General features: G+C 39.1%; 1 protein-coding gene across 4 annotated transcripts in view; it reads left to right on the top strand.

Annotated features, from left to right (window-relative positions):
- Positions 1–27,869, top strand: part of LOC127569850 (rho GTPase-activating protein 6-like) — a 439,093-nt gene that overhangs the window by 306,818 nt on the left and 104,406 nt on the right. For all 4 annotated transcript variants that reach the window (XM_052014827.1, XM_052014828.1, XM_052014830.1 and 1 more), the window contains exon 2: positions 17,504–17,663. In XM_052014827.1, coding sequence (XP_051870787.1) covers positions 17,504–17,663 — 160 coding nt within the window. The remainder of the gene's footprint in view (positions 1–17,503; positions 17,664–27,869) is intronic.

Here is a 27,869-nt window from a genome sequence, read left to right as displayed (position 1 = left end):
CCTTGCCGAAGCACATATCTGTGAGTGTGGGTAAATTATGGCACTTTGACCACTGTACCAGCTATATGAATAATATTTAACCCTCAGTCAATATCCCTAAATCTAATTATGTAGTCATTATTGCAGTGTTGGTCATAGAACCTTGCTGTACATGGACTGGCTGCACCATTTGCCGTCTCGCAACTTCTAGCATTGTTCAGATCTGCATAATTAACAAGTCTTTCATAAATGTTTAGTGCAAGGAGACTACATCTGAACCAACAGTCATGTAAAAATCCTTGCACTGCCCAGTCCTTTTGAGTAAGAAATTAAACACCTATAAAAGATTGGGAAAGTAAATAATTGATATAAGCCTGAAGTTATAAACAAACTGGTTATTGATGCCAAACCTGCTACAATCTTAAGTAGGAGGTATGGTACCTGCTGCTCTGAGTCCAAGAGGCTTGCTGCCATTCAGGCGATGATGGCTGGCTGTGTGGATAAATCAGACTGTGCTTACTTCTATTAATCAAGAGAAATTTTGATCCAACACATTATTCTCCTTCCCTCCCACAAGCAAGTCATGCCTTGCACATGCTCTGAGCATCCTCCAGTCCTTTTTCAATTACTATTGAGATGTGCATGTCACTGGTGAGACCAGCTTTTATTCTGTTGTACATCTGGTTTCCTTGGAATGGTAGTAGTGATGAGCTCTCTTCTTGCAAGTCTGTCTAATGAAAATTCTCAAGAGAACTTATGGGGACGATTCCAGGGATTTGGTTGGGTACACCCCACCAATTCTCCCATCACCCTGAAAGGTACTTGTTTTTATAGTTATTTATTTTTTTAGTGGGGTAGGTGAGGAACCAACATGATGGCCGCATCTCACAACAGTTTTCTGTCTGCTCGTTCCTTCTACCTAATCAGAAATGCCATGATATAACCAGCAATGAAGAAAAGGCATTCAACATATAGGCAGGATTGAAAACCAGAGATCTAAAAGGTTTGTGTTTACTGAAACAAAAAAGGCTTCTAATAGTGTTTTCTGCGACCTGAGGATGTCCCAGACAATTGAATGCTTTTGCAGCCATTGTTGTGGGAAAAGGAAAAGGTAAAGGTTTTCTTCCACATTTTTCCTTTCCGTTGCCAGCATCAAGCTCTGTGGTCAGGCTTATCATTTACTAAGCAGGGAGGGAAGTTTCTTCCAGATTGACCCTCTCTTTGAACCCAGACTCTAAGAAAACTCAGCTCTTCCTTCCTCTGTCTGACTGCAGTTGCCAGTTAGTGTTCAGGTTTAGACAATTTGCGCATTGTTTTGCTGTTTAGGACTAAAGTTATGATTACCATGGACCTTTCCAGGAGAGCCAGAGGCTGTGATGCCTTGCCAACATGTCACCAGACTTGCTGATCCTAGTTTCACAATGAACCTTTGCTTTCCACCAGAAGGAATTATCACTCTTACCCACATTCTAAGTTACATTCACATCCAAGACCCAATAGTCTTGAACCCTGTGTGTTCCAATCTCCAGCCATGAATTGCTGCCTTCTCTGTTAGATCTTTTTTCCCACAAAAATATCTCTTCACTTTTTTTGCTCATCTGGTATACTTCCATGTCCCAGATCCTCTTCTGTTACTCTGATACACTTTGTACTGAAATTGTTTTTACCTGTACTACATCTATGCACTCTGTACTAACTCAATGTAACTGCACTGTGTAATGAATTGACCTGTACGATTGGTTTGCAAGACAAGGTTTTCACTGTACCTCGGTACAAGTGACAATAATAAACCAATACCAATGCATTTTTGATGAAGGAATTTAACAACATAATACCAAAAAGTGGAATTGGAACTGATTGTATTAGGTCTGCATAAGAACATTCGAGGTACATGAAGGAGTAGGCCAAGAGGGCACTTGAGCCTGCTTTCATCTTCAGTGTGCCACAGGTTTTTGGTACTACCCAATCACAGATTCCCTTTCTTTCCAAAAATCTGTTGATCTCAATCTTGAATGTACTCATGACTGAGCACCAACAGCCATCTGAAGTGGTGAAGTCCAAAATGTCTGTGTTAAGGCATTTCTCATCTTAGTCCTAAAATAGTTGATCTTTTCTCCAGAGGCAAAGCCCCCTAGTTCTAGACTCTCCACTCAGGGGAAATAGCATCTTGGCATCTATCTGGTCAATCCCTCAATCAGCCATGCCTCAATGAACTCTCATCCTTCCAAACTTCAGTGAATGCAGGCTGTTCTCATTCAACCTCTCCTCATCCCAGAACTTGGTGTAGCAAATCTATTCTGTGCTGACTCCAAGGAAAGTACATTCTTTGGCAGATACTGCATGCAGTTTTTCACTCTGTAATTCAAATCCTTACCAAACTTGTCACCAAAGTATATGCATCTCTTTACCATATTATTAGAATATTATGTTCTGTAGAGGTGAGTTATCCAAATCCTGACCGAAAGGGTGTATTTATCCAACATCTTCAACTCCCAATTATCCTAAAGCATTGTGTTCTTTTAAATGTAGTCACTGACTGTCATGCTTCCAGGAAGCATGGCAGTAAGTGACTACATAAAAAAAACAGCAAGTTCCACACTGCAAGATCCAGGAAACATCACTGTAGTAATGTCCAGGTCATCTTGCTTATCAATGGTAAAAATTTAGCAAAGGTTTCTTGTTTCTGTTCTCCACGCTTCTATTAGCTTAAAAAAAACATAAAAACCCAAAGGCTTTTCTTTAGAAACAGCATTTTTCTTCCACTTTGGTGATTTTGTGTTTGTAAATCCCCTCTGGTCTTTCCTGCATCACCTTTTAAAATTATAATGTTTAAATTGTAATGACACACTACCATGCATTAAATTTCATTCACTTGTGTCTGCCCATTTCACTAGTCACTGATGTCCACCCTAAAGAAGCGATGTTAATTTCCTCATCCCATATTTTAATTTTATGTCTTCAATTTTGAAATTATATGAAGTTTGTGTTGTTTATGTGCATCAGACCCCTGGGGAAGATATTCTTGACTCAGGCTTGAAAATCAAATACTCTAGTGTTTCATATAAACGTCCAACAATGCAGCATTCCTTCAGCACTGGAATGTCAGCCTAATACTTGTAATCAAGTATTTCGTTCCTAACTCAAAGACGAGTGCTACTTATGTGGGTTTGCACCTGGCCACTATTTTGTTTTGTTGTCAGTTTGATCTGTGCCATCATCTGGGAGGAAGGAACAATTGAAATGGAAGATCATGTCTGGTTTGATCTTGTATTTTTCTGCAACCTTGACTAGGTAGAGAGAGAGAGCAATATTCAGGTCCCTAGCACGAATTTGGAACCTTCTGCTTACTATGGCTGTATACCAGTGTTTCTTTTACTGGTAGCTGTTGACCATGAAAACTACCAATCTCAAATGAGACTGGAGGCATATATAACCTTGAACTGTGAGTTGATTGGCATAACTACATTGCTAAGTATCCTCCATTAGCAATTGGCAGGATTGTTCTCATAGACTGGGGGCAGGAAGAGGATTTTTCCTGAAAATTTCAGGTATTAAAGAACTCTGGAAGTGGCTAGTATAAGTAATAAGATGAAATGTTGGTTGAACTTAAGGTGGCATCTTAGTTTTGGGAATGGCCACTCAGAGGATCGTTACAGATCGTTGCATTAAAGGATTAATTGACACTTAAGTTATCTGACAGCACGCCTTAAGGAAACTGCACAGTAACTTGGTGGCAAGTAGACTAAAGCCCACTGCTGCCAATGCTCAGTTGATGGGAATAAGCTAGTTTTTGTGGAGGATCTCAGGTGTTAGTTAAAGGTACATCACCTTTTGTTTGCTGTTGGATGTTTGAAGAGAGGTTCTAAAGTAAATGACAAACTTCAACATAATGTAGAAATTCTTTGATGACCTCCTGTGGAGTGAGTGCTGTGCTGTTTGATCTTGTAGGAATAACTAGGAAAAATGGAGTGTTTGCCCATCAGTGTTTTGCTGCAGCTTTGTATGGGCTGGAGGAATACATGGAGAACATAAGGTCAAACAGAACAGCACTAACTGTTGCAGAAGAGAGAGACAGGAGGGTAGGGTGTGATGCTTTTCTAACGACATTGTAGCTAAATCTTTTTAATCTCCTCTTCTCTCCCACTGTGCCCCCCCCCCCCCCCCCCGACTACTGTCTCTGGATCTCCTTCGTCAGGACCTCCAAATAATATCTGTTGAAGTCACTGTATAGTGCTCCACGACTGTTGTGTTTATGTGAATCTGTAGAAGTCTGCTATAGCACCTCCAGGTAAATTTGAATCATGGTAATCAGCAAGCAGGACCAAATTTGCAAGCTGTAAAAACAAGCTTTCAAATGGGCTTATTTTACTGGCATTTAGCACCTGTTTTCATGTGTGCATGCAAAATTACTACTGGGGCTCAGCTGCAAGATGTAACGTATCTACAAAGCAGTCTTGCCTTTACAGGCAATTACCATGATAATCGACTGAGTTGCAATAACCATCGGTGAAGGTTCATTTTAAGTTTGATTCTGAACAGGTATTGTCCAGACCAGATAGGACATGCGTGCTTTCCCCCGCAGTTCACTCTGTCCAGAGGAAGCATGATGTCAAAGCAGTAAGGGGAATAGGATGCCAGAAAGTTTATAAATAGAAGTTTCTTAGACTTGGCAATTCCTCAGAAAAAAAAGTCAGACAGAACACTTAACAGACATTATTTAAATAGGTTCAGTAGTAATACCATCCATGGGTTCAGTAGAAATACAATCCATTTCCCAATGTCCTTTGCTACTGTCTGCCAGATGGCACATCAGTGGGTTAAACTTCCCAAAAATGCACTATCACAGTGGGGGTATTCAAAAATAGGCATCCTACAATAGTTTGATAATTCTGCAGACTTAGTTATGACCAAGAATTTATTGCAAGAACTGTCAAGGGCAATCTATTTCACTTTTGGTAGTCGGGTGATGCAACAGTTTCGGAATTAAGCATTCAATCTTATCAGATTTGGTTGGGAATGAATAATAAACCTGACGTTTTACCTAAAATTAATCCAGCTGAGCTACAGTTCAGCCATACACATGTGATTCATAGATTCATAGTGATAGTCATCCGATAGTCAACGATTACTGAGGCTGTCAGGTGTCATTTTCATTGGGAATTTCCAATCACATGTGATCAATCGCAGTCTTGCTTTGCAATCTTTCAAGTACTAGGTGTTTTTAAACCAAGTAGAATAAAACTGAAATTAGATCCTCAGGTCCAAGTACCTTTTTCATCAGTCTTCTAGCATTGTGTTACAATTAAATATATGAAGGTGCGGGTATATGCTAAAATATTAGACATGCAGTGATGTAAGTTTTTCACTGTTCCTTTCCTGCTTATGCCAATCTAGTGGTATTCTCTGTATATGTTCAACAACAGCTGCTACTATTTCCACTATATTAGCACCTTTCAGTGCAACAAAATTCCCAAGGTGCTTTACATGGGAAGATAATTGAAAAGGTCCCTTGAGTCTGCTCTGCTATTCAATAAGATCATGGCTATTCTTTTACTTCAGCAGCACTTCTTCACTAACCACATATCCTTTGATTCCCTTAATACCCATAAATTTGTTGATCTCTGTCTGGACTATACTTGGCAACTGAGCCGACACTGCTCATTTCGGTAGAAAATTGCAAACATTAAATATCCTCTGTGTGAAGAAATTTTTTTTCTCCTTAATCCTGAAAGGACAGTTCCTTACTTTGACCCTTCTGTCCCTGTTCTTAAGACATCCCAGCCAGGCAAACATCATTCTTGCATCTATCCTTTCAAGCCTTGTAAGAATTTTGTATGTTTTGATGACATTACTTCTGAGTTTTCTACATTCTAGCAAATTATAGGCCCAGTCCATTTGATATCTTGTAGGATGATTCCCCTTCTCTCCCACCCTTTTCATCCCTGTAATTGATGTGGTGAGCCTTTGTTTTACTTTCTCCTTTGTAAGTATCTCCTTCTGTTTATCATACCTGTATACAATATTCCAGTTACAGTAAGATGTCTTTATTCTTTTACTCAAATCCCATTACAATAAAAGTATTTTTAGTTTCTATATTTCACAATTCATGCAGATCCCTCTGATCATAAAATTTCTCAGCCTTTCATTATTTTTAAAATGTACTGCTTTTCTATTTTTCCACATTATGTGCCACCTACTATGGTACCCATTCTCTTAGCCTGTCTATGTTCCTTCGAAGCCTCTCTACATCTTTCTTAAAGGACACACCATCATTCAGTTTTGTGTTATTTGCATAACTGAGTATGTTACACTTGCCCCACTTTATACAAATCATTCATATAGATGGTGAACAGTTGGAGCCCCTGTGTGGATCCCTTTAGCACACCACTAATTACAATCTCCTAACCCAAACACGATCCATTTATTCTTACATTCCTTCTTCCTAGGTGCTTTATGACCATTTATAACCAGTTCTAGTATTTTCTCTACAATTAATGTCAGATCTATAGTACTCCATTTTCTCTCCCTTCTTTCTTAAATATTGGAAGATAACAAATGTAATCCCACAATGTGAGAACTGTTCTAAAATCTATGGAATTTTCCATGTTGACAATTAGTGCATTAATTATTTCCAATGCTACTTCTTTCAAAACCTTGGAATGCAGCTCATCAGGTGCTGGGAATGTATTGCCTTTCAGTCTCAATAATTTTTCCCATAGTTTTTTTTCTTAATAATTAATGCTAATTTCTGATTCTATCATAAAACTGTTGTTCCCTCACTCTTTCTGGGCGATTTTGCAGTTTTTTTTGTGAAGGCTGACACAATATTTATTTAATTTACCTGCCTTTTTCTTATTCCTCAATATTTATTTCCCCTGTTGCAGCCTATATTAACCCACATTAACTTTTGCTAATCTTTTCCTTCTTTTGCTAATCTTTTCTCTTACATATCTGTGAAAGCTTTTAAACTCTGTTTTTATGCTTCAAACTAGATTAATCACATGCTCCATTTTCACTTTCTTCATCAATGTCATAGGCGTTCTCAAACAACATCTTAAAGGTAGAAAGCTTTGTTAAAAGAATGCCAGAGGTTAAGGTTTTCCCAGTAGGAAGCACAGGTCCCAAAGGTGGAGCCAATAAACTCAGGTTAAATAGGAGGAGAGAATTTGACAAGCACATTTGCAATGGTACAAGGCATGAAGAGCTGTGGAACTATCATTTCAAGACAAGTGAGAGAATTTTAAAGCTGGAGCATTTGGGAACTAATATAAGTGTCCACACTGGGATGATGGGGGAGACAGGACTTGGTGCAGTTTAGGATATGGCCAGAAGTTTACAGAAAGAAGACCGAACAAAGCCAGTTAGGAGTGCTATGTTGGGATTATCAAGTCTGGAATTAAGGGTAAAAGTTCATTTTTGAGAGGTTGTTGAAAGCAGATTGAGAGAGAGGGGGTTTGTACCTGGTGAAGGAACTTAGTACCTGGTGGCAATGTAGAAGTTCGTGTCAAGTTTGGGTAATAGACTTGCAGCTGGTGTGGAATCAAGCCTGAACTTAGAATCTTGTAGACCTGTTGTGGGTAAAGGTCTCCTGCATAAGGTTAGCATCCAGGATAAATCCCTTAACAGCTCCATCGAAATATGAGATAAGTGTTGAAAGTGATGGCAAGTTCCTTCAAATGACTTAATATCCTTCATTTAAAGAAATTGAGAAGCACTAGAATGCTCCTACTAGTCACCCAATTTGTTAGAAAATACACATCAATAATTTAACCAGGCTGTTTCAATGTGATAGTCTTGTCAGTATTCTGGCTGTGTTCACTGTGAAGCAGCTATTCAGTTAGCTACACTCACTTTGGCTGCATCATGGCCTTGCAAATATAGTTCCATGAAAATGAAATCCTTTACACTTGGATTGTAAGATTATTGTATTAGCCAATTGTTTACTTTATTCTACTGATTACAAGTGAATTTAGAGTGAAAAATGGTCAAAGTGATCTGGTGATTTGTGAGAGTTCAGTTGCGGGTCTAATTATTTATTGTTTGTCTCCAAAGAAATTGAATTTTGAAAGAATTGGCTGCAAATGCATTCTTAACATTTAATAACAGATAATGATTTAAATTCACTGGATTAATATTTCGGTGTTAGTCCACATTTTAAAGAATTTGCTGTGAAAGTCTTGATTTTTTTTCCCCCCAAATATATACATTACTTAAGACCCCAAATTGATATAAGGACCATAATTTCAAAGTGTCACGAATTCCATGAAATTTAATGGATACCTACCATCTTTTATAGAGGTCGTCAGAGGAATAAAATGTAAACATTATTTTCAGAAGTTGCAGCAAAGTCTCCATTGGAAGTTATAAGACCTGATAGCACATTTTCTTATTTCTCCTAGGGAGCTAAGAGCTGATTGTGACTCATTTTAACAAGATGTATAATTTCTCTTTATCTATAGTGTTGTGCTTTGGTCTCTGAGTATCTCTTGAATTGGTTCGTAATTAATTCATTCACTCACACCCATAGAATGACCTTTTAATTTGGGACAGCTGCTGGGCATAGTGATGTTATGGGATTATTGAAGGAGCCAATTTAGCTTTACTTAACCTTTGCCAGTACCTGAGGAGAGGATCTGACCTGTTGCTTTATTAAAAGTTACTTGAATGTGATGTTTAGTGCAGAATTGGAAACCTCTGTGGTCTTGAAGCTGTTACCTGACCAGCATGTATGGATATCTTAGTCACCAGTTGATGGTCTCTGAGATTTCTGGCTCCTGTTTTAAAACAGAATGTACTAATTTGAGGAGATGTCTCCTCTCTTGTGTGTTGGTGTTGGTGGGTGGTGCGGGGTGATAAAAATTGAACGTACCGATAGTGTTGACAAGATTGATATGAGCACAAGCTGGTAATGCTTATTAGGAAAATGAGTACTTACTGCACAGATATCTTGCTGGGATCCAGCAACCAAGACAAAGTAAATTTCACTGGAATTAGCTTTGGTAGAATAACTTTTTAAAAAAAAAACATGTCTGATTTCAGCAACTGGAGAAACATTCTTAACAAATCTAATTGTTGTTTCCAATATATAGTGTGTGTGCTTTTGTGCAGTCCTAGTCTCGAGTTGAGTAATATATGGAAAACATTTAAAGATGTGTTTGGTCTAATCAAACTTCTCAGACTGTTTCATCAGTGACGTCACACTCATAAATATTAACAACACTGCTTTCGTCTTTGTTATTGATTCAATGACACTTATGCATTTGTAAGTTTAATTAATTGGATTTTGAATTCTCTTCTGTCAGCATAACTCTACTGATGTTACTTGTGTTAATCTTGATGACTCAACAGATGTTGTTTATGTAACATCCATCTCTGGGCTATTTGAAGGGATCACTTCTTGACCCTCTCTTCTGTTGTGTTCTATGTCAATGCTTCCACAACTGCTGGACTTGCTTCAGGAATATTCACACTTGAAGTCTTCCTAAGTCTTTTGTTGCTTGTGCTGAAATCAAGTGGTCTACAGGGACCTCTCTGAATCTCTTGCCAATATTATGAGATAGTTCTTGGAACCATTTTTCTCTACCATCTCTCTCACATCTCTTCCCATTTCCAACCTGCCTGGTAGTGTCAGCACACAAACTTTATCTTGTAATCTAACATCTTTCGCAGGTTTGTGAAGCTCATTTAGCTTAAGAAACCTTTCTTCTACATTTACTTCCAAATTCAGCAAAACTAGGCTGGGACACATCAGGTTTTCTGTGCCTCATCGTTTCTGCAGGGGTGTGTTCTATTGTTGGAACATGAGAAATAGAAACAGGAGTAGGCCATTCAGCCCCCATGCATGCCCTGTTTTTCGATAAGATCATGGATGATGTTAAAGCTCAATGTCACTTTCCTGCACTTACCAATATCCCTCAATTCTCTTAATGTATAACAATCTTTTGGCCATTGACCTGAAAGTACTCAGTGACCAAGCCTCCACAGCCTGCTTGAGTAGAGAATTCCAAAGATTCACTCCCTACTGGATGAAGAAATTTCTCTTCACCTCGGCCCTGAATGACTGACTCTTTATTTTGAAACTGTGCATTTTGGTTCTAGACGGCCAGCATCCACCCTGTCAAGCCCTGTCAGAACTTTGTGTGTTTCAGTGATTCAAACTCAAGGAAGTTTAGGCCCTGTCAGCTTAACTTCTCCCCATGACAAACACTGCCATCCCAGAATCATTGTGGTGAATCTTTGCTGTACTCCCTCAATTGCATGTGTGACCTCCCTAGGATAGGAAGACCAGACCCGTACACAATTTTCTGGGTTAAGCTTCACCATGGTCCTATATAATTGGAGCAAAATTGTGAATGTGGTGTTGATCTGTAGCTCAGAAGAAATCTGAGCTGATGCTTATAAGACCTGATATGCCTTGTATAACTTGCTTCTTTATTGCCTCTTTCTCAGTATGGACTGATCTCTTTCTCTGTATGAGGCTGAATAATAAGGGGAGGTGAAGTGAAGTTTGATCACATTTCATTTCACCATCTGTTCAAATTAAGTAACCAAAGTTGATGACCATAATGCATTACCATCTCCCCAAAATTAAATGTCACAAAAATGAGTGTGTGCTCATGGTGGAACGTGGCCCCACGTACTTTACCTCAATCTGTTTGGAACGGTTGTTCACCAAAACCTGCAATTAATATAGGTTGCTTCTGATGCCATGCTAGAATGTCCTCATGGGCCTCCTCCAATTTGGAATAACGCTGTGTCTGCAGTCATGGCAGTCTGTGCACATGCTAGCCCCCTCTTCTAGACCTTTGTCCCTATGCAGCAGATTGACAAAGCTTTGACGACTGCTTTCATGGTAGCAATGGAAAAATATTTAGAGCAAAGTTTCTCCATTGTTCTCTAGGTACTGTATAACTACATTGCAGTCCCCTCTCATTCAGTCTTGACTTGTGGATAGCTCGTAATGTCTGTGATGGAAAGGCTTGTTTTCTCATCCAAATTTGTGCCGGAAACAGTCCAGCCACTCATCTACTTCCTATGACACTGGCTGTTATTGTCACAGGAAAGTCAGCTTCTACTGCCTGAAGGGCATATGTTGCATAATTTATATCTGTATCAGCATCTTCGTACACTGGTCGTGATAATTTATGTGCTGTGACGTTCTACTTAAACGTTCAGTTTTCAAAGTCTCAATCCTATTGGAGCTATGGATGGCCATAGCTGCATTTGTGAGGCTTGGGGGTATAAGAATGGCCAAGAGGGCTTTCTGATTGGTAACTGAAATTGGTGAAATCTTGTGATCCCAAGTATGATTACCTATTCCTCCCTTTTTCACTGTGTAATCCCTCTAGCTCACCTTTTTTGTCCTAATTCATTTCCCTCCCTACCACCCCCACCTACCCACAAAGTGTGAACTGTTATTAATGTTGGGGGGTAAGCTATTTTGAGTAATCAATTAATGTTCATGTTTTTGCTGATATGGGTTTAATTTTCAGTGTGTATTTTTGGCATTGTTATGGAAAGTCTGATTAGCTACATCAAGATGTGCACTTGTTTGTCTCAAATCTTGACACATATTCAATGCCTATTTCATGTATCTGTTTGTGGTTCTGGGTATGGTGAAGATTTCTGTCTTTAGCCTACATACATTGATGGGGAATGGTGACAATTGGTAATATCACTCTGGCAGTATGTTATAATTTTCCTAACCTTCCATCCAGCAGAGAATTTTGGTTTCTGCATTGTTCAGAGATTTTGATGTGGATCAACTTATAGGAAGAAGAACATAAGGGAATCAAGAAGGCAAAAAAAAACATGAGTGGAAACAATAGATAGCTTTTTCAACTGCAAGAAATTTGCACTGGCATGTTCTGCTATTGCTTTTGTCCAATGTTGACAGACTGTCATTGATCAAGCAAACAAACTGCATTTTGCACTCATAATGTCCACAGGCTCATTATTGATGGTGGGAAGCCTTTGATGTCATTGACAATCTCGGGCTGGAGTTTGTGCCAAAAGGCATTCAAAGCTGAAGGTTTGCTCTTCCTCCCTGATGTACAGTCGAAGATGTTCTGCTGCTTCCAAATCTGCATCAGGATCTCCACTCAAAACATGTAAAGTTGCATCCAATGCCTGTCTATAGGAGTGCCTGGAATAGTAAAATTTGAAGGCCCTGGTCCATAAGTGTATAAAGTTGACATCGTGTCAGGAGACAAACACTTTATGGAAACATTAGGATCAACAAAGCACAATGACTTTGGCATATGACTTCACACAGTATCCAACACAAGAAAAACCCTCAATGGGATGTTCTTTCTTACAAGGAATTCCTTGACTTCTGTCTTGCAGCCACTCCTCAGAGGTAACACATATCACTCAGGCCCTCGTAATGGAATACCAAATTACTGACAAACACATATGTGGGCTTTTGATTTGATGCACCAAAAGGGGTTTGCACTTAAAATTCTCCCCAGGGCATTTGCACGAAGGTGTTACACACACAAAATGCTGGAGGAACTCAGCAGGTCAGGCAGCACTTATGGAGGGAAATGAACAGTCGGTGTTTCGTCGATGTTCCTCCAGCATTTTGTGTGTGTTGCTCCTGATTTCCAGCATCTGTAGTCTCTCTTATGTCTGCACGAAAGAGTTAATCTGTCTTCAAATGCCTTGAAACCATTGACTATGCTTTGTTCTTAGGCTGAGTAAATCCTGTTGCCCATTTTCTTGCTTAAAGAAAAAGCCTTGTTTCACACGGTTTAAAAACTGGAGCAAGCATGTGGTCTTTAAATCATTTAAAAACTCTGGGTTAATGTTGATGTATTTGTAATTTAACATTTCGGCATTGAACAAATCTGTCCATCCAAACCCTGCTATCGGTGAATTGTTTGGTGTCTCTGGCATGACTAGTCAGTTATGTTCTCATACAGAGACAAAACTTAAGCCCTAATTGCTGCATTGTTGACAACTGATCCTTCTGTACTGAACATTTCAATGATCCAGAGATTAAGGAGTTTCTCAATCTTAACTAAATGGGGAACTCTTATCACTAGTGATACTTTCAAAATTACACACATTGTTATTTCCAATTTTTTTGCTCGATTTTTATAAGGATATGCTCAGTTGATTCATTAATTTCTACTGGCGAGCAATCAATGCAGCACCATTGCCTTCTTGCAACTTATCAAGGATTTCTGTTTCCTGGGTCAGGATAGTAGAATTTTGGGCACAACAGCGCAAATTTTCTTAAAGACATTTTCACATGTTTGGAAGCTGAAAGCTAATTGGTTGGAATTTTGGCACCAAACCAATAACTGCCCTACCATTGTCACCAAGAGCAGTGGGAAACTCTCTTCACTACTCTCTACTTTTCGCAGAGAGTTGTGAATCTGCGGAATTCTCTACCCAGAGAAGCAGTAGAGGCTACCTCATTAAGTATATTTAAGACACCATTAGATAGATTTTTGCATAGTAGGGGAATTAAAGGGTTGTGGGGAAAAGGGAGGTAGGTGGAACTGAGGACACGGCCAGATCAGCCATGATCTTATTGAATGGCGGAGCAGGCTCGACAGGCCAGATGGCCTACTTCTGCTCCTCTTTCTTATGTTCTTATGTATGTCAATGTGAAGCAGGGTATTGTGTGCAGTGACATATTGGCCATATGATATAAAGCTCAGAACTATGTAACTGGGGGTCGGATTGCACTCTGTGTGGCAGGCGAGTGCTGCATGACATGGAGCTGCTGTTATGACTTGAGCTGCCAAGAACACACTTCATAAACTGTTTATTTATTCTTCATATCTTCCTGCTCTGCTTTTGGGATGCAGTGGGAAAACTTGCAGGCTGATTCTTGGTCTCAACTTCCATGGTCATACTAGCTCTTGGGATGATTTGTCTTTTTATTGGTAAGTTTTATGAGATCCCAGAACCTGCAGATGAGGTGAAATGGGGTATTGCTTGCACTTACCTGCTGTGAGTATCCTGCCTGGTGTTGACCCAGAATTCACATTTGGAGCTCTCTTCATTGTCTGAAGTTGACTTTTAACCCTGTATCTTTTGTCTCAGAGATGGAGAACTGCCACTGAACCAAATCATCGCTTGTTGCCTTTCCTAAAATGGATGAAAATAAATTCTTAAAACTATTGTCAGAACAACATTTAAAAAAAAATGGGTATGCCAAATTATAGTGTAAATACTTGCATAGAGTATGCAATACATCATTCCAGTTCTCGGAATTAAAAAATTCTGGCGTGAATATCTGGTGAAAATACCATATAATATTCATTTCCAGCATGGATTAGGTTGGCTGGGTAAAGCTAAAAGTAATAAAACTGACGTCCGAGCAGGTTATTATATCAACAAGATCTCATCATCAGTAACAAAATCAGAAAGTCTTGGTGGTACTCAATAGGTTGGTCAGCATCTGGTGAAAGGTCATTGTCCTGAAACATTAACCCTGCTCCTCTCTCCACAGATAGAAACATAGAAAACCTACAGCACAATTCAGGCCCTTCAGCTCACAAAGTTGTGCTGAACATGTCCCTACCTTAGAAATTACTAGGCTTACCCATAGCCCTCTATTTTTCTAAGCTCCATTTACCTATCCAAAAGCCTCTTAAAAGACCCTATTGTATCTGCCTCCACCACCGTTGCCAGCAGCCCATTCTGCGCACTCACCACTCTCTAAGTAAAAAACTTACCCCTGACAGCTCCTCTATACCTACTCCCCAGCACCTTAAACCTGTGTCCTCTTGTGGCAACCATTACAGCCCTGGGAAAAAGCCTCTGACTATCCACTCGATCAATGCCTCTCATCATTTTATACACCTCTATCAGGTCCCCCCTCATCCTCTGTTGCTCCAAGGAGAAAAGTCCGAGTTCCCTCAACCTGTTTTCATAAGGCATGCTCCCCAATCCAGGCAGCATCCTTGTAAATCTCCTCTGCACCCTTTCTATGGCTTCCACATCCTTCCTGTAGTGAGGCGACCAGAACTGAGCACAGAATGCTGCCTGATGTTCATCATCTTCTTTTTTTATTTCATATTTCCAGCATCTGCAGGATTTTATTTCCCCATGGTCAGCTTAAAAATCTGCCAGTCATCCTTTCTACCCTTTTGGTGGTAGTGTGATGATACAACAACTCGGGATTATGATGCACTTAACCCTGGGATGTTTCCCCAATATTTTTACCAAATGTAATTGGACACAGAGTAACAATAGTCAAAAGGAAAATGTTACAAAGAACACTGAAAACTTATTCAAAGCAAATCTTAAAAGAAGGAAGGAAAGAAGCAGAAGGAACATCTGGAAAGCTTGAGTTTGGGCTGGTTTACATCCTTACATGACTGGTAGTGTAGTGTGATTTATGTGAAAGAATGCAGAAATGTTATAGGTATATTTTATTTTGCTTCCGGTGATTGTCATAGTCATAGAGTTGTACAGCACAGAATTGGCTTCTTTGCCCACCATGTCCATGCTGATCTTCTTGCCCAAGTGCATTCATCCTATTTGCCAGTATTAGGTTCATATCCTTCAATGCTTTGCCTCTTTAAGGGCCTGTCTAAATGTCCCTTAAACATAATAATTGCATCTGATTCTACCACCTCTGACAGTGCATTCCAGATATTAACCACTTGCTTTGTACAAAAAAAACCTTTCCCCTCAAATCCCCTTTAAAACTCCTTCCTCTCATCGTAAACCTCTGCCTTCTTGTTTTAGACAACGGGGAAAAAATTGATTGTCTATTCTATCTACGCCCCTAATGATTTTATATACCTCTAACATGTCACCTATTAGCCTCCTTCACTCCAGGGAAAACAAACCCAGCCTATCCAATCTCTCCCCATAGCTTCCATTCATGCAACATCTGGTGAATCTCCTCTGCATTCTCTCTCCAGTGCAACCATGTCCCTCCTGTAGCATAGCAACCAGAACTGTGCACAATACTCCAAGTGCAGTCTAAAGAATGTCTTGTATAGTTGCAACATATTGTCTCAACTTCTATATGCCCTGACCTATGAAGGCAAGCATGCCATATGCCTTCTTCACCACCCTATCTACCCATGTTGCCACTTTCAGGGAACTATGGACTTGAGTCCCAAGGACACTCTGTTCATCAACATACCTTAACACCCTACCATTTACTGTATATGTCCCAACCCTATTTGACTTCCCAAAATGCATCACCTCACAATTGGTGAGATTTGATTCCATCTGCCAGTGCTCTGCCCAACTTTCCGTCTGAGTTACTTCCTCGCTTTCTATATATCACAGACAACAAGGTTCCCAGTACCAGTCGCTGTGGTACACCACTGGTCATAGACTTCTAATCAGAAAAGCGTTCTTCCACCACCAGCCTCTGTCTCTTGGCACCAAGCCAATTTTGGATCCCATTAACCTGCTTGCTTTGGATTTCATTGTGACAAACTGCTTGAAAGATGCAGATTCTGTTTCAGGACCTGCAGGCATTGCCATATTTTGTTATAGAAATAGAATGATGTTAAAAGCAACCTGAAACCTGCACTGGTGTCTGTAGCCTGAAAATCATCAGCACACTACAATCTGAAAAAAATCTCTGATCACATAAATAATAAATTTGAATCCTCTATATATCTGTTTCTCTGAAACAATTGTCCCTCATCATCTTAAAGGATACTGTCCGCTTCGGCGCAAGTTTTGTAAGATGTTATGCATAATTATGTGCTTTTCAAAACTGGCTTACAGTCAGCAGCACGTGGGAGATCTGCAGGAGTATAAGTGGATAATTGGCCTCTGATTCAGAAGGTCGTGGTTAAAGTCTCACTCCAGGGATCTGACAACATGATGTTGACTGAAACTTTCGGAGCAGTACAGAAGGGGACAGTATCTCATCTTTTGAAACAGGTGTTAAACTGAGACACTATTTTGAAGAGTATGGGAGTACTTCTCCGCATTCTGGGCAGTATTTAATTTTCAAAATATGCAACAAGAAACAAATGATCTGTTAATTTATTCATCGCTGTTTAATGAATGCAAATTTGCTGAAGCTTTTCCAACATTACAGCGGTGATAATATTTTCAGAAGCAATTATTTGGCTACAAAGTGCTACTTTGGGGGCATGGGGGTGATCCTAAGTTAATGGAAGTTGGTATTTAAGTGCAAATATTTTCTTTCCTCTCTTTCCCTCTGAAGTTTGGAGACGTGGGTGTGCATGGGTTGGAGGGCGGTACTAAAGGGAAGAATCTCCAAATGCTCGAAATTTCAATTGTGTCAGTACATTGACTCTTGATGCAGGCAGAGAATAAGGTGTCTTGTAATTTTAGAAATAACCAAAAGCTTTTCAAAGTAGTTTTATTTAGATAAGAAATGTTGCTGGCTCTGTCAACTTCAGTGTTGGTCCAGTACTAGTATACAGATAAAGTATTGTTTGCCAAATAGGCTCAAAATCACTGAAACTTTGTACACAAGAAATAAAGATTAGGAGGAGCAGGATATGCCGTGCTGTGCTCTGTTCTTTTTATGAGATCCTTTTATTATCCTTTCTTACAACAGGGTGACTTCACCTGGAACAGCATGTCTGGCCGCAGCGTTCGACTGAAGCCAGTCCCCATTCAAAGTCTTTCGGAGCTGGAGAGAGTACGGCTTCAGGAAGTGGCTTTTTATCGACTGCAGCAGGACTATGACTTGGGCTGCCAGGTTACAATTCCAAAAGGTAAGAGCTCATTGTTGCTCATGGTTTCTCATAAAGATTGCTGATCACTTTTTGTTTGCTCGTATTTTAACTTTTCATAACCTGTCACCTTAGAACTGCATCTGTTCTATTCTCAGATAATATAAGAAGTTGTGACGCTTATTGATATTGACCAGAAGATACTAAACCCTGTGATCTGGGTTGTCATCCTTTCAGATAGTCCTCGAATCTCAAGGGATTAAAAATTAATCTTCTGATCAACCAGGGAGATAAATCATTAGGGCCATTTATTTTTTAAAAAAAGGAAAAGGTGTGCATTTTTTTAAAAAATGTTTCCTATTTCTTTTGTTCATTAGTTGTGTGAAAAAAAGAATATTGGAGGCATAGAAGTAAAGAAATATTTTGACTATTGGGCCAGGAATTGGGTAACAGAGTCTGTGTGTGTTTTCCAATTGAAGTGGAAATGCAAGAGAATGGCTCTCGGTCTGTTAATCTACCTGCAAATCTTTCACACTATTCTCACAGAATGCGGTGAAACAAAGAGAATTTTACAGTAAATCTCTGTGTCATCACTTAGCAACTGGATCCAAGTTACGGTGGGATAGTTAAGAGTTGGTGTCACCTGCACCAGAACAGATGCATTCACAATGTTCTTGCTGCTAATTTAATTTTTAAATTAATTATTTGCCTATTTCAGTCACTTCTGACTTTGGCAATCCCACTGGATGTGCGTATGTTGCACTGTAAGAGATCTTGGTTGTGAGAGATGTGGTTTTGTTGGCTCATCCAATTTAAAAGCCTATCAACAAAAGCGACTTGCATTTTATACAATACATTTTTAGTACAGTAAAATGTTTCCAGGCACTTCACAGGAATATTGAATAAAAATTTGGCATCAAGCGAGAAAAAGAGCACTGAGGTTAGGCTTCAGGGAATGTTTTAAAGGGGGAAGAGTATTATTATGGAAGGAATTCCAGAGCTTTAGACAGGGTAATGAAATTGGAGGTTTATGGAGCATGAGCCTAGGCCAGACAAAAGAGCTAGTTGGGAATCTCTAGATGGAAAATTAGGACGTTGAAACAGGTTGGTGTACACAAACAAGAAATTTGCATTCTTTGTGTGCTGGATGATATTGGGATACTTTAAAATAAGTGGAGGAAAAGCATTGTTTAAATGCGGAGGTGAATAAAGTTGTGGGGCGGTGGTGGGAACTTGCCCTTCACCCTCTCCTGGCGCTCTGCATAGTAACTTCAAAGTAGGTAAGTATCAATGTCACGGTGTCAGGAGGTAGGCTACAGGTTAATGAGGCAGTATGGCCAAAGTCAGCTGTACTATACAAAAATGTGTAAAGCTCATTCAACGGAACCAATTCACTTTTACTATTATAAAGCCTACAGATAACTTTGTTGTCCTTCTATTTCATGGATCAATCTATTTTATTAACATCCCAGGCTTCCCTCTTTGCATCATGCGTTACTCCAGCCATGGATCTAATTCCCTGTCCATATTTAAAATAAGCTTATATGTTTGGTGCTACAGCTTATTCTATAAATCAATAAGTTTAGGCACAAAAATGTTACTCCTCAGCCTGCCTCCATGCCCTACATTTGATCCTCTGTTATCCTATCTCGTACTCCTGAAAGCGCTGATCTATACAGTGAAGTAGTCTCACCAGTGCTGGAACAGTTCCAGTTCCCTGCCTGAGCGAATATATATCTGAGTGTTGACAATGAGTGTTGGCTGGCCATAGTGTGTATCACGGCCAGATAATACCTACCTTCCCCACTGACAACATGTACCATTGAACAAAGCACACTGGAAATAATGCAGGCCGATTTCAATCCTAAATTGTCAACGTTTGATCTGACGTTTGCCATTTGATCCTTTAAGTTTGCTCCACTATTTAATATGATTGATTAAACAAACCGTTCCAACTTTGATCCCTCTAGTCGCCTAGCCAAACAAGGTTGTGTCTCATCTGAACTTTTGGGCTCAACTGCATTTTCCTGTTTGATCTCCGTCGTTCTCTTATATTTCCAAAGTCTATCTTCTCAGCCGAGAATATACTTTGCATCTGCACTTCTTTGGAACAGAGAATTGCAAGTATTCACAACCCTCTGAGAGAAGAAATTCCTCCTCATCATGGTCTTAAGTGGCTACCCCTTATCCTAATACTCTGCCCTAGGAGTGACAAATACAAATATAAAATAAAAATTGTATATTGGAAATACTCAACAAAGGAGGAAATATCCAAAAAGACAAAAACTGCTGCAGGTTGATGATCTTTCATTAAAACTGTTGAAAATTCTGATAATCGTTGACCTAAAGTGTTACCCGTTTCTCTCCTGCACTTGCTGAACTGCTTGCTGAGCACTTCCATCATTTTCTACTTTTATTTTAACTTCCATCATCTTAAGATTTTTTTTGCAAATATGAGTGAGTTTATTTCACGTTGATGTTGTGTGTAATGGAAGACTTTAAAGTGCAGCCTGATTAGGAATGGTTTTAAATTATTGATTGTAATCTAGAAATAAATAAAAATAGTTTTGCTGCTGAGCAATGCTTTTATTTGTTGTGAAGGCCAGCGGATGACTTGCAGAACTGTTCAATCTGTAATGTCTGAAAGTGTTTCATTTTCTCATGCCAGAGTCTGCAGCAGTTATATAGAGCCTTTAGATAGTTCAGCAATCAAAGAAGTCTCAGAGAATAGTCATCAGACAAAGTTTGACACCAAGCCATAGAAGAAGGCATTAGAACAAGATGTCAATTACAGAGTTGGGTCTTGAGGCATGTCATAAAGGAGACAGATAGTGGAAGATTTATGAGAGGTGCTCATGAGCCTGGGACTGAGAAATATGAAGCATCAGCCATTAATGATAAGGCAAAGGAAATGCAAGAGAGGCTGGATTGAAGAGGTAACACACACATCTCAGAAGGATGTAAACCTTAAAGTTTACTTGGTTGAGAAGTGGAATTTGAATGCAAGATGGGAATTTTACAGTCTTTCAAAAATCAAAAATAATGGTGAATCATTTTATCACTGTTCGAGTAATCAAAATTCACCGTGGAAAATGTAATTAATCACACTTACATCAATGAGGTTGTATTAGATTCTTAACATTATAAAACCCCTTGTGAGTTGAAAATGTTGTAAATCCACATCAGACTGATCAGATAATAAAAAATATGGATTAAAATTAGGGTGATTTTATTTTAGTCATTGTTTACTACGTAAGTTTTAGCAATATTCTTTTCCTCCCTCATTTCTCCAAATGTTTGCTTCAAGTAGTTGAGTAGGATACTTTAAAAGTAATTGTGGACTGCCATGTGGTATGAAATCAGGTAATTTTGAGATGCAAAGTTGTGAATGTACTGTGATTGGAATTAATGCATGTGGGTGATGGTGTTATTTTGTTTCTTTATCCTTCGAACAGTGTGGAGTTGTTGAAGAATTCACAGGCTGATTAACAGACTTGCAGGCCATGATGTGAGTGCTGCTTTCTGTGCTGTGGTGCCTCTCTGTTTGGACAGAAGGGTATTTACTTTTGGGTAATGAAGGATTAATCAGCTTCCACTACCCATTCAATGATATGGGGTGGGGGGATGTCATCCAACACCCATTGGGCATTTGCATTCTTGTTAAATCTCAACCCTGAATTTAAAGCCATAGTAAGACTGTTGGGAGCAGGGTTCTAACACTTTGCCCCTTAATACAACAGGATACTGACTGCATCATCATAAAATGTCTCTGAAAAGGAGGATGTGCATCAAGAAAACCTTGAGTGAATGTCGTGCCTTCAGAACACTCTGTCACTTTATGTCCAAATTATGTCCAAAGTCAATACTTTTGCCAGTGGTGCTTTTGTATATTTAAGTCATTTTCCCCTCTACTGTAAAACTGAGCGTTGGATTTCTACGCATCTAAACAGCAGGTGTACTCATATCCCAGTACACTCTTATCCAGTGCCTCCAAACAAGTGGCTGAATCATATGTTAGATCTTTTAGTTTTGTTAACACACCACGAAATCAAACATTCAGCACTGGATGGGAACTGTATTCTTAGAAATTCACCTCTTGTCTTCAGTGCTGAACGAGCTGTATGTAATGGCAGCATGTTCTGCTGTGCTCCCAAAATTCATTCCCCATTGAATTTAGTGGAAATAATTTTGGAGGCAGTGTGGGATACACTGATGACTGCTTTGTGGCACATAAATCTTCAGACAGTTTTCTTTTCCCCTTTCCAGTTCAATGTAGTACATTAACTGAATGAGGCTTCTATATGGTGAAATGCCATTTGTTAACTTAAAAAAAGTTTTCATTTTATCATTTTTATTGTAATATTCTAGTGAAGTGTTACTATTATTGCTAAGAAAAAGGAACAGTAGTTCATACAGTCACTAATGAGAGAGGGACATTGGATTGTGCGTTGCTTCTATAATATCCAGTGTAGTTTCTCCTAATGTACTTGTTTCTCAGTCTCATTGCTGCTTTGTCTCACTATCACTTTCCTGCTGTCTTTTGATCTCGCTCTCCCTTGCACGCTCTCTCTTTCTCATGCTTCTGTGCTCTCTCTTTCTTACGTTCATTCTTTCTCACGCAGTTCCTCTCTGCTTCTTGGGTACTTGTTCATCTTCTCCCTCCTGGCTTGCCATCCTATCCTGTCATGTATCCTCTCTTGTTTACCCATCTCCATTAACATATCTGTTATCTCGAATGTATAAAACCACTCCGCGTGTCTTTTTTGTTTGCTCATGTTTACTTGAAAATGTTGCTATTTTGTTGTTTGTTTACTGGGATTTGTGTCTTGGGACTGTTTTCCACATAACTTGTTATCTACAAAGGATTTGGTTGTGGCAGTGTGTATATAACTGATCAAAGTGTTTTTAAAGCCAAGGTCACAGACTTTTGGACTCATTGACTGCCATCCATGTGAAAGAGGGGACTTGCATTTCTGCAGCTCCTTATCACAATCTCCAGTCGACATGCAATGATGTGTAGTCAGAAAAAGTGGGAGCTTTTTTACACAGCAAAATCCTGTAAACAGCAATGAATTAAATGAGAATCACCTGCCTGTTTTTGTAATTAGTTGAAGGATGAATATTGAGCAGGACCTGGAGAACTTTTTTATTGTTCTTATGTAATCTGCTGTAATGTTTACTGGTGGAAGATCAGTGTGAGAGGCATAGAATATAAATTTGTTCAAACTGTATACCACACAGTTAGGCCATAGTTCACAAAATGTGTATGGTTTGGGTCCCCAAATTACAGGAGACATGATTGCACTGGGGAAGGAACAGTGGAGATTTACAATGGTGTTGCTGAGACTGAAAACTTTTAGCTTTGATGAAAGATTGAATGAGCTAGGGATGTTTTCTTTGGAACAGAGGAAGCTAGGGAGGGGGGCACAACCAATGTATATAACATTTTTAGGGGCATGGACCGAACAAATAGGAATAACCTATTTCCTTTAGCAGAAGGGTTGCAAACCAAGGGCAGATATGTAAGGTAAATTATAGAAGGATTGGAGGGGAGATGAGGCAAGGCTTTTTCGACCAGTGGGTGTGAGGTCTCTTGGACTCAGACCTTGAAAGAATGGTAGAAATAGAAATCCTCAATACATTTTAAAAAGCTGAAGAACCAGTGTGTGGTTTGATCTCTACCTGAGGAAGGATATACTTGGCCTGAAGTCAGTGAACTTAAATTGCTTGCATTGATCCTTGAGATGAAGGGTCTGTCCTGTGAGGAGAGAGTGAGCAAGACTGGGCCGTGGTCACTGGAGTTTAGAGGCATATGAACAGTTTCATTGAGACATATGTAATTGTGAGAGGGACTGATGCTGTGATTTCCTCCGGTGGGAGAATGTAGAACTGGGGCACAGTCTCAGGATACAGGGTCTGCTATTTAGGAGGAGAAATATTTTCAGGTGGAAGTTTCTAAATGAGTGGAATTCTCTTCTCCAGGTGGCTGTGGACCTCAGTTGATGAATTTATTCTATTTGATGCAACAGCAGTTGGCAAGATCAGATTTTGGGGGGGAAAGAAACAGATCATTTGATTGCCAGTACCAATCACATGCCACTCAACCTACCAGATGGTTTTTGTCACTGATGCAACTGTCTAATGTTTATACCCAGTTCACGGACAAGGCAAGCCAGGCATTTGACACACGTTGACTCAATGTGAATGAGGCCCAATTGGAGTGGGTTCACTCCTTCCGCAGAATTTGTTCCCTGGCCCTGCTTCATGGCAGCAGATTATGCCCTTCCTTGTTCATCCCGATAATTACCTAGGAATATTACTGAATATGTCATAGTGCGGTGAAATTTTTAATTGTAAATGAAAAAGATGGGCCTGGCATTAATTACTGAGTGTTAGTTGGACCAAAATGAGCAACTTGATTCTAGGAAACCATAATAGAAAACATATTGAGTTGTGGCTCTTTTACAGGTGCAATGGACTGAGAATTAGAGTTTTGGTTTAAACCTCAAAACAAAAACTTGGCTATTTTGTACTGGATTAAATGGATATGAGGAAGAACTGATTCACTTTTTTTTAAACTGATGGCAAATTAATTCCAGAATTTCCCTGCTTTGAGTTTTCCAAAAACTATCGCTCTACAGCAATTATTGCAAATATTTTTTCATTACAGTGAGGCAGTTTTGTATTTTTCCTTTCTATCTAGTGTTATCCATCAAGTTTTGGCCAGTGGGTGTGCACGGGCAATGCTCAGACTGCAATAATCCTCCTCGATGATTTATTGACAGCATGTTGGATTAACATTTTCCTAATTTAACTCCCTTCTTGATAGCCAATTAGAGACTGGGAATTTAATAAGAAAATCTAATTCTTTCTAATGGATTCTTGCTCAGCTAGATTGGTTTGACCTGTTGTTGCAGAATAATAGTTAATCTTAATTTTCACATTTTGCTTTTGCTGAGGTTCATCTTCTCTCCCCTTTCTCTGGTTAACCTTGTCTAGCCTACACCACTTTGGGAACTATGTGTTCCTCCAAAATTGGATCCTCTTGTGCATTCCCTTCCCTCACCACAGAATTGGCATCTCTGTCTTTGCTGTCAAGGCCCTGTGCCATGGAGTTGTTCTAAGTAAATAAATCTGCCTCATTCTATCTCTTGGGAGTTGGAGGTAAATTAGGAGCTTGCATTACTGAGATGAAGATGTGTGTATTGTTTTTTTTATTATTGTTAAAACATTTCATCAATTGAAGACCATTCTTTACGGTAAAATGTATGTATTTGAAACCGTAGCAGGAAATGCCTGTGTGCTATCCAGCACCTACGACAATGATAATTTGTCCACTGTTGTCTCTGATGGAAACCTGGGGATTGTGTCCAATGTAATATGAGTTATGGGTTCTTGTATCAGATATTTCTTCCCCCCAAGGAATGTTTTCCCACATATGGGATTGAGTTGAGAGGCTGATCATTCCTCCACTTGCTTTTGAGATCTTTAACTTTTGGCTAGCTAGAATTGACTACAAGTTTTAGCATGCCATTAGCAATCACCCATTGTGACTTATACCTATAGCAAGCATCACGCTCCAATGTATCATTTAAGATGCTACATTCATTTTTTAGTGGTCTTTAGACAGGCATTATTTTGGAGATGATCACTGCAGATTACTTGCCAACTTCATTTTGTTGTACAACATCTTATTTGGCAGTTTAGCGCCTGTGACATCCAAGTCTGTGATCACAAATATCTTATCCTCAATGCTATGAAGGCTGTGGGCACAGGAAGACCATCACTAATATGGTGCTGAGCGAGTGAAGTGTAATTTGTTGCCGTGTGTTTGTGGGATGGACTTGCTTTGGTGTGCATGGTAAGATGGTAGATCTGTATCTGTGTGTTAAACTTGCTTAGGAGTGCATGTAAGATGGTAGATCTGTATCTTTGTGTTAAAGGAGAAGTATGAGAGTTTAGTCTTGCAGTTGTTGATAGCTGAGCTTCTCTTGCTGTTTTCTTTGATAACCATGTTGAAGTGAGGTCATTAAACTTCTTGTATTGCCTCTTCATCTGAGTCCTGGATGGCTTTCTGCATCCCTGAGGTGCAGAATATCTCTTCAGTCAGTACAAGTATCTTTTAGCTGTGGCAAATGACTTCTGAAAGTACTCCCCATTGTTGTGAACTAATGTGTGGGAAAAAAATCATGATCGGTAGAGTTTAAACGTACAGATCGTTCCATGAGGAGCATACACTAAGTACCTGTGTGGATGGCACTGGAACAAACTGGCACAGGGTATCTTACACATCATTTTGGCATAAACACATTTCTACTCCCATGTATCAGGTCCTGCATTGTCTTGTGGATTTTGAAATTTGGTGACCATTTAGTGTCCCAGTTAGTTCTGCCACAATGCTGCGTAGAGATTTAAATTTTCATATTTACCCTACAGGTGACCCCCACCCCTTCTACGTTACAGCCGCTCAGGTAACGGAAATTTGCCCTTACAGAATTCACAAATCATTATCAGAAAATCTGGAATAAAAACTTGCTCTTATGAAACTTATGTGGGGAAAAGAAATAAATAAACAAAATGTATTTTGTTTTCAACTCTCATTTCTTGATGCATGCACAGATAACATGGGGTTGCCTGTATTGCAATTTTTCCTTTTTATGTTATATTTCCTTTTGGTGTTCAGTTAAGAAATCTGCATGAGGATTGCCAGCTACAAATTCATTATATATACCCAAACTCTTTATATTCTGCATCCAAAATCCACTCCACTGAAGTCCAGAGACAAAATTTCAGAAGCACAGTGCAACATGCTGAAGTCACTATATAGCCTGTTTACTGCTACAAACCAGGTTTGTAGCACTATGGAGTGAATTTTGGATGCAGAATATAAAGAGCTTGGGTATATATAACATGTGTAGTGCTACAATTGGGGAATGAATTTCAAGGCATCAGAGTTTATAAATGTCTGTCATCAGTGATATTTAGCACCGATACTTATTTTTTGATTATATATTTAATAGCAGATGTGAGAAATTGTCTTGTATGATGTGCATTGCTACTGAAATTAAGCTAAACTAGTTTCTGCTTGCAGGGGATTTTGATTTGTCAGTTTATACTTCACTGAAAAAATATCACCATTTGTGGTACAATTTCCATAGAATAAATATTTCTGTGTCTTGACTTCATGTTTTCGTCAATGGTCTGTCACATTCAAGTGCAGAAATAATGTGAACTGTTTCCTCACAGCTCTGGTATGAGTAATCAGTTTGATCAATTTGCATGTTATTATTTGAGATGTGAAACTGCTGGTTGTGAATTATGTCATTGCAATTAAAAAAGCACGTTGAAAGCTTGAATTTTGAACAGAAAGTAACTGGACCTTTGTTGAACTAGAATAATTCACAAGCACAGAAACAGGCTTGTAAAGTTATTGGTGCTGTGTAAGAGAAATCCTACTGTCCTACTATTTCCCCACGGTCCTGTATTAACCTGGATCTAATCCTACTGCTCAACTCTCTCTAGCCTTTGTATCCAAACTAATTCTTGAGTACAAAAATCAAGATGTTGTTGATGCTAAAAACTTGAAATAAAATCAGAAAATGCTGGAAAAACATAGCAGGATGTGTAGAGGAAGTGGGTGAATAATCTGTTTGAACTAGTTCTTGTCTCAACATGAAGATGTGCAATTTCAGTTGATCAGCATTTCCAGCGTTTTAATTTAAGATTTCAGCACACTCAGTGATTTTTAGATAATGATTCTGCATCTCTTATTTCACCACCTAGAGCCTGTCATTTTCTTCCCTTATCTGTCTCACTTGCACTCTCTCACTTTCTGCTAATATCCCTTTTTTCATTTATTCTCTCCTGCCTTTCATTGGGAGTTAAGAGATATTGGGTTACTCCAGAATACTGGCACTGAGGTAAAATATTAGCTATGAACTTACTGAATGGTAGACCAGATGGCCTGCTTTTTCCCATTTAATTTCCCATTTCATTTATTCTCTCCTGCCTTCCCTTTACCCTTTCATTGGCCTCTTCTATTGTTCTGTACTGCTTTACCCCATCCGTTTCTCTGTGCCTTTACTCCTGTTTATATCTTAAAAGTAGTTTCTTTATCATGTCCATCCCTTATGTTTCTTTTCCTAAACAGCAGTATAAAAAGTACAGTTGTTAAAAAATATTGCACCTTGCATACACAACAAGCTTTACCTTTTAAAAATGAATTTAAGAAATGATTGAAGAATATGT

The sequence above is a fragment of the Pristis pectinata genome, chromosome 4 (assembly GCF_009764475.1).
Source record: "Pristis pectinata isolate sPriPec2 chromosome 4, sPriPec2.1.pri, whole genome shotgun sequence".
NCBI lineage: Eukaryota > Metazoa > Chordata > Chondrichthyes > Rhinopristiformes > Pristidae > Pristis > Pristis pectinata.
This window is presented reverse-complemented; position numbering and strand designations above follow the sequence as displayed.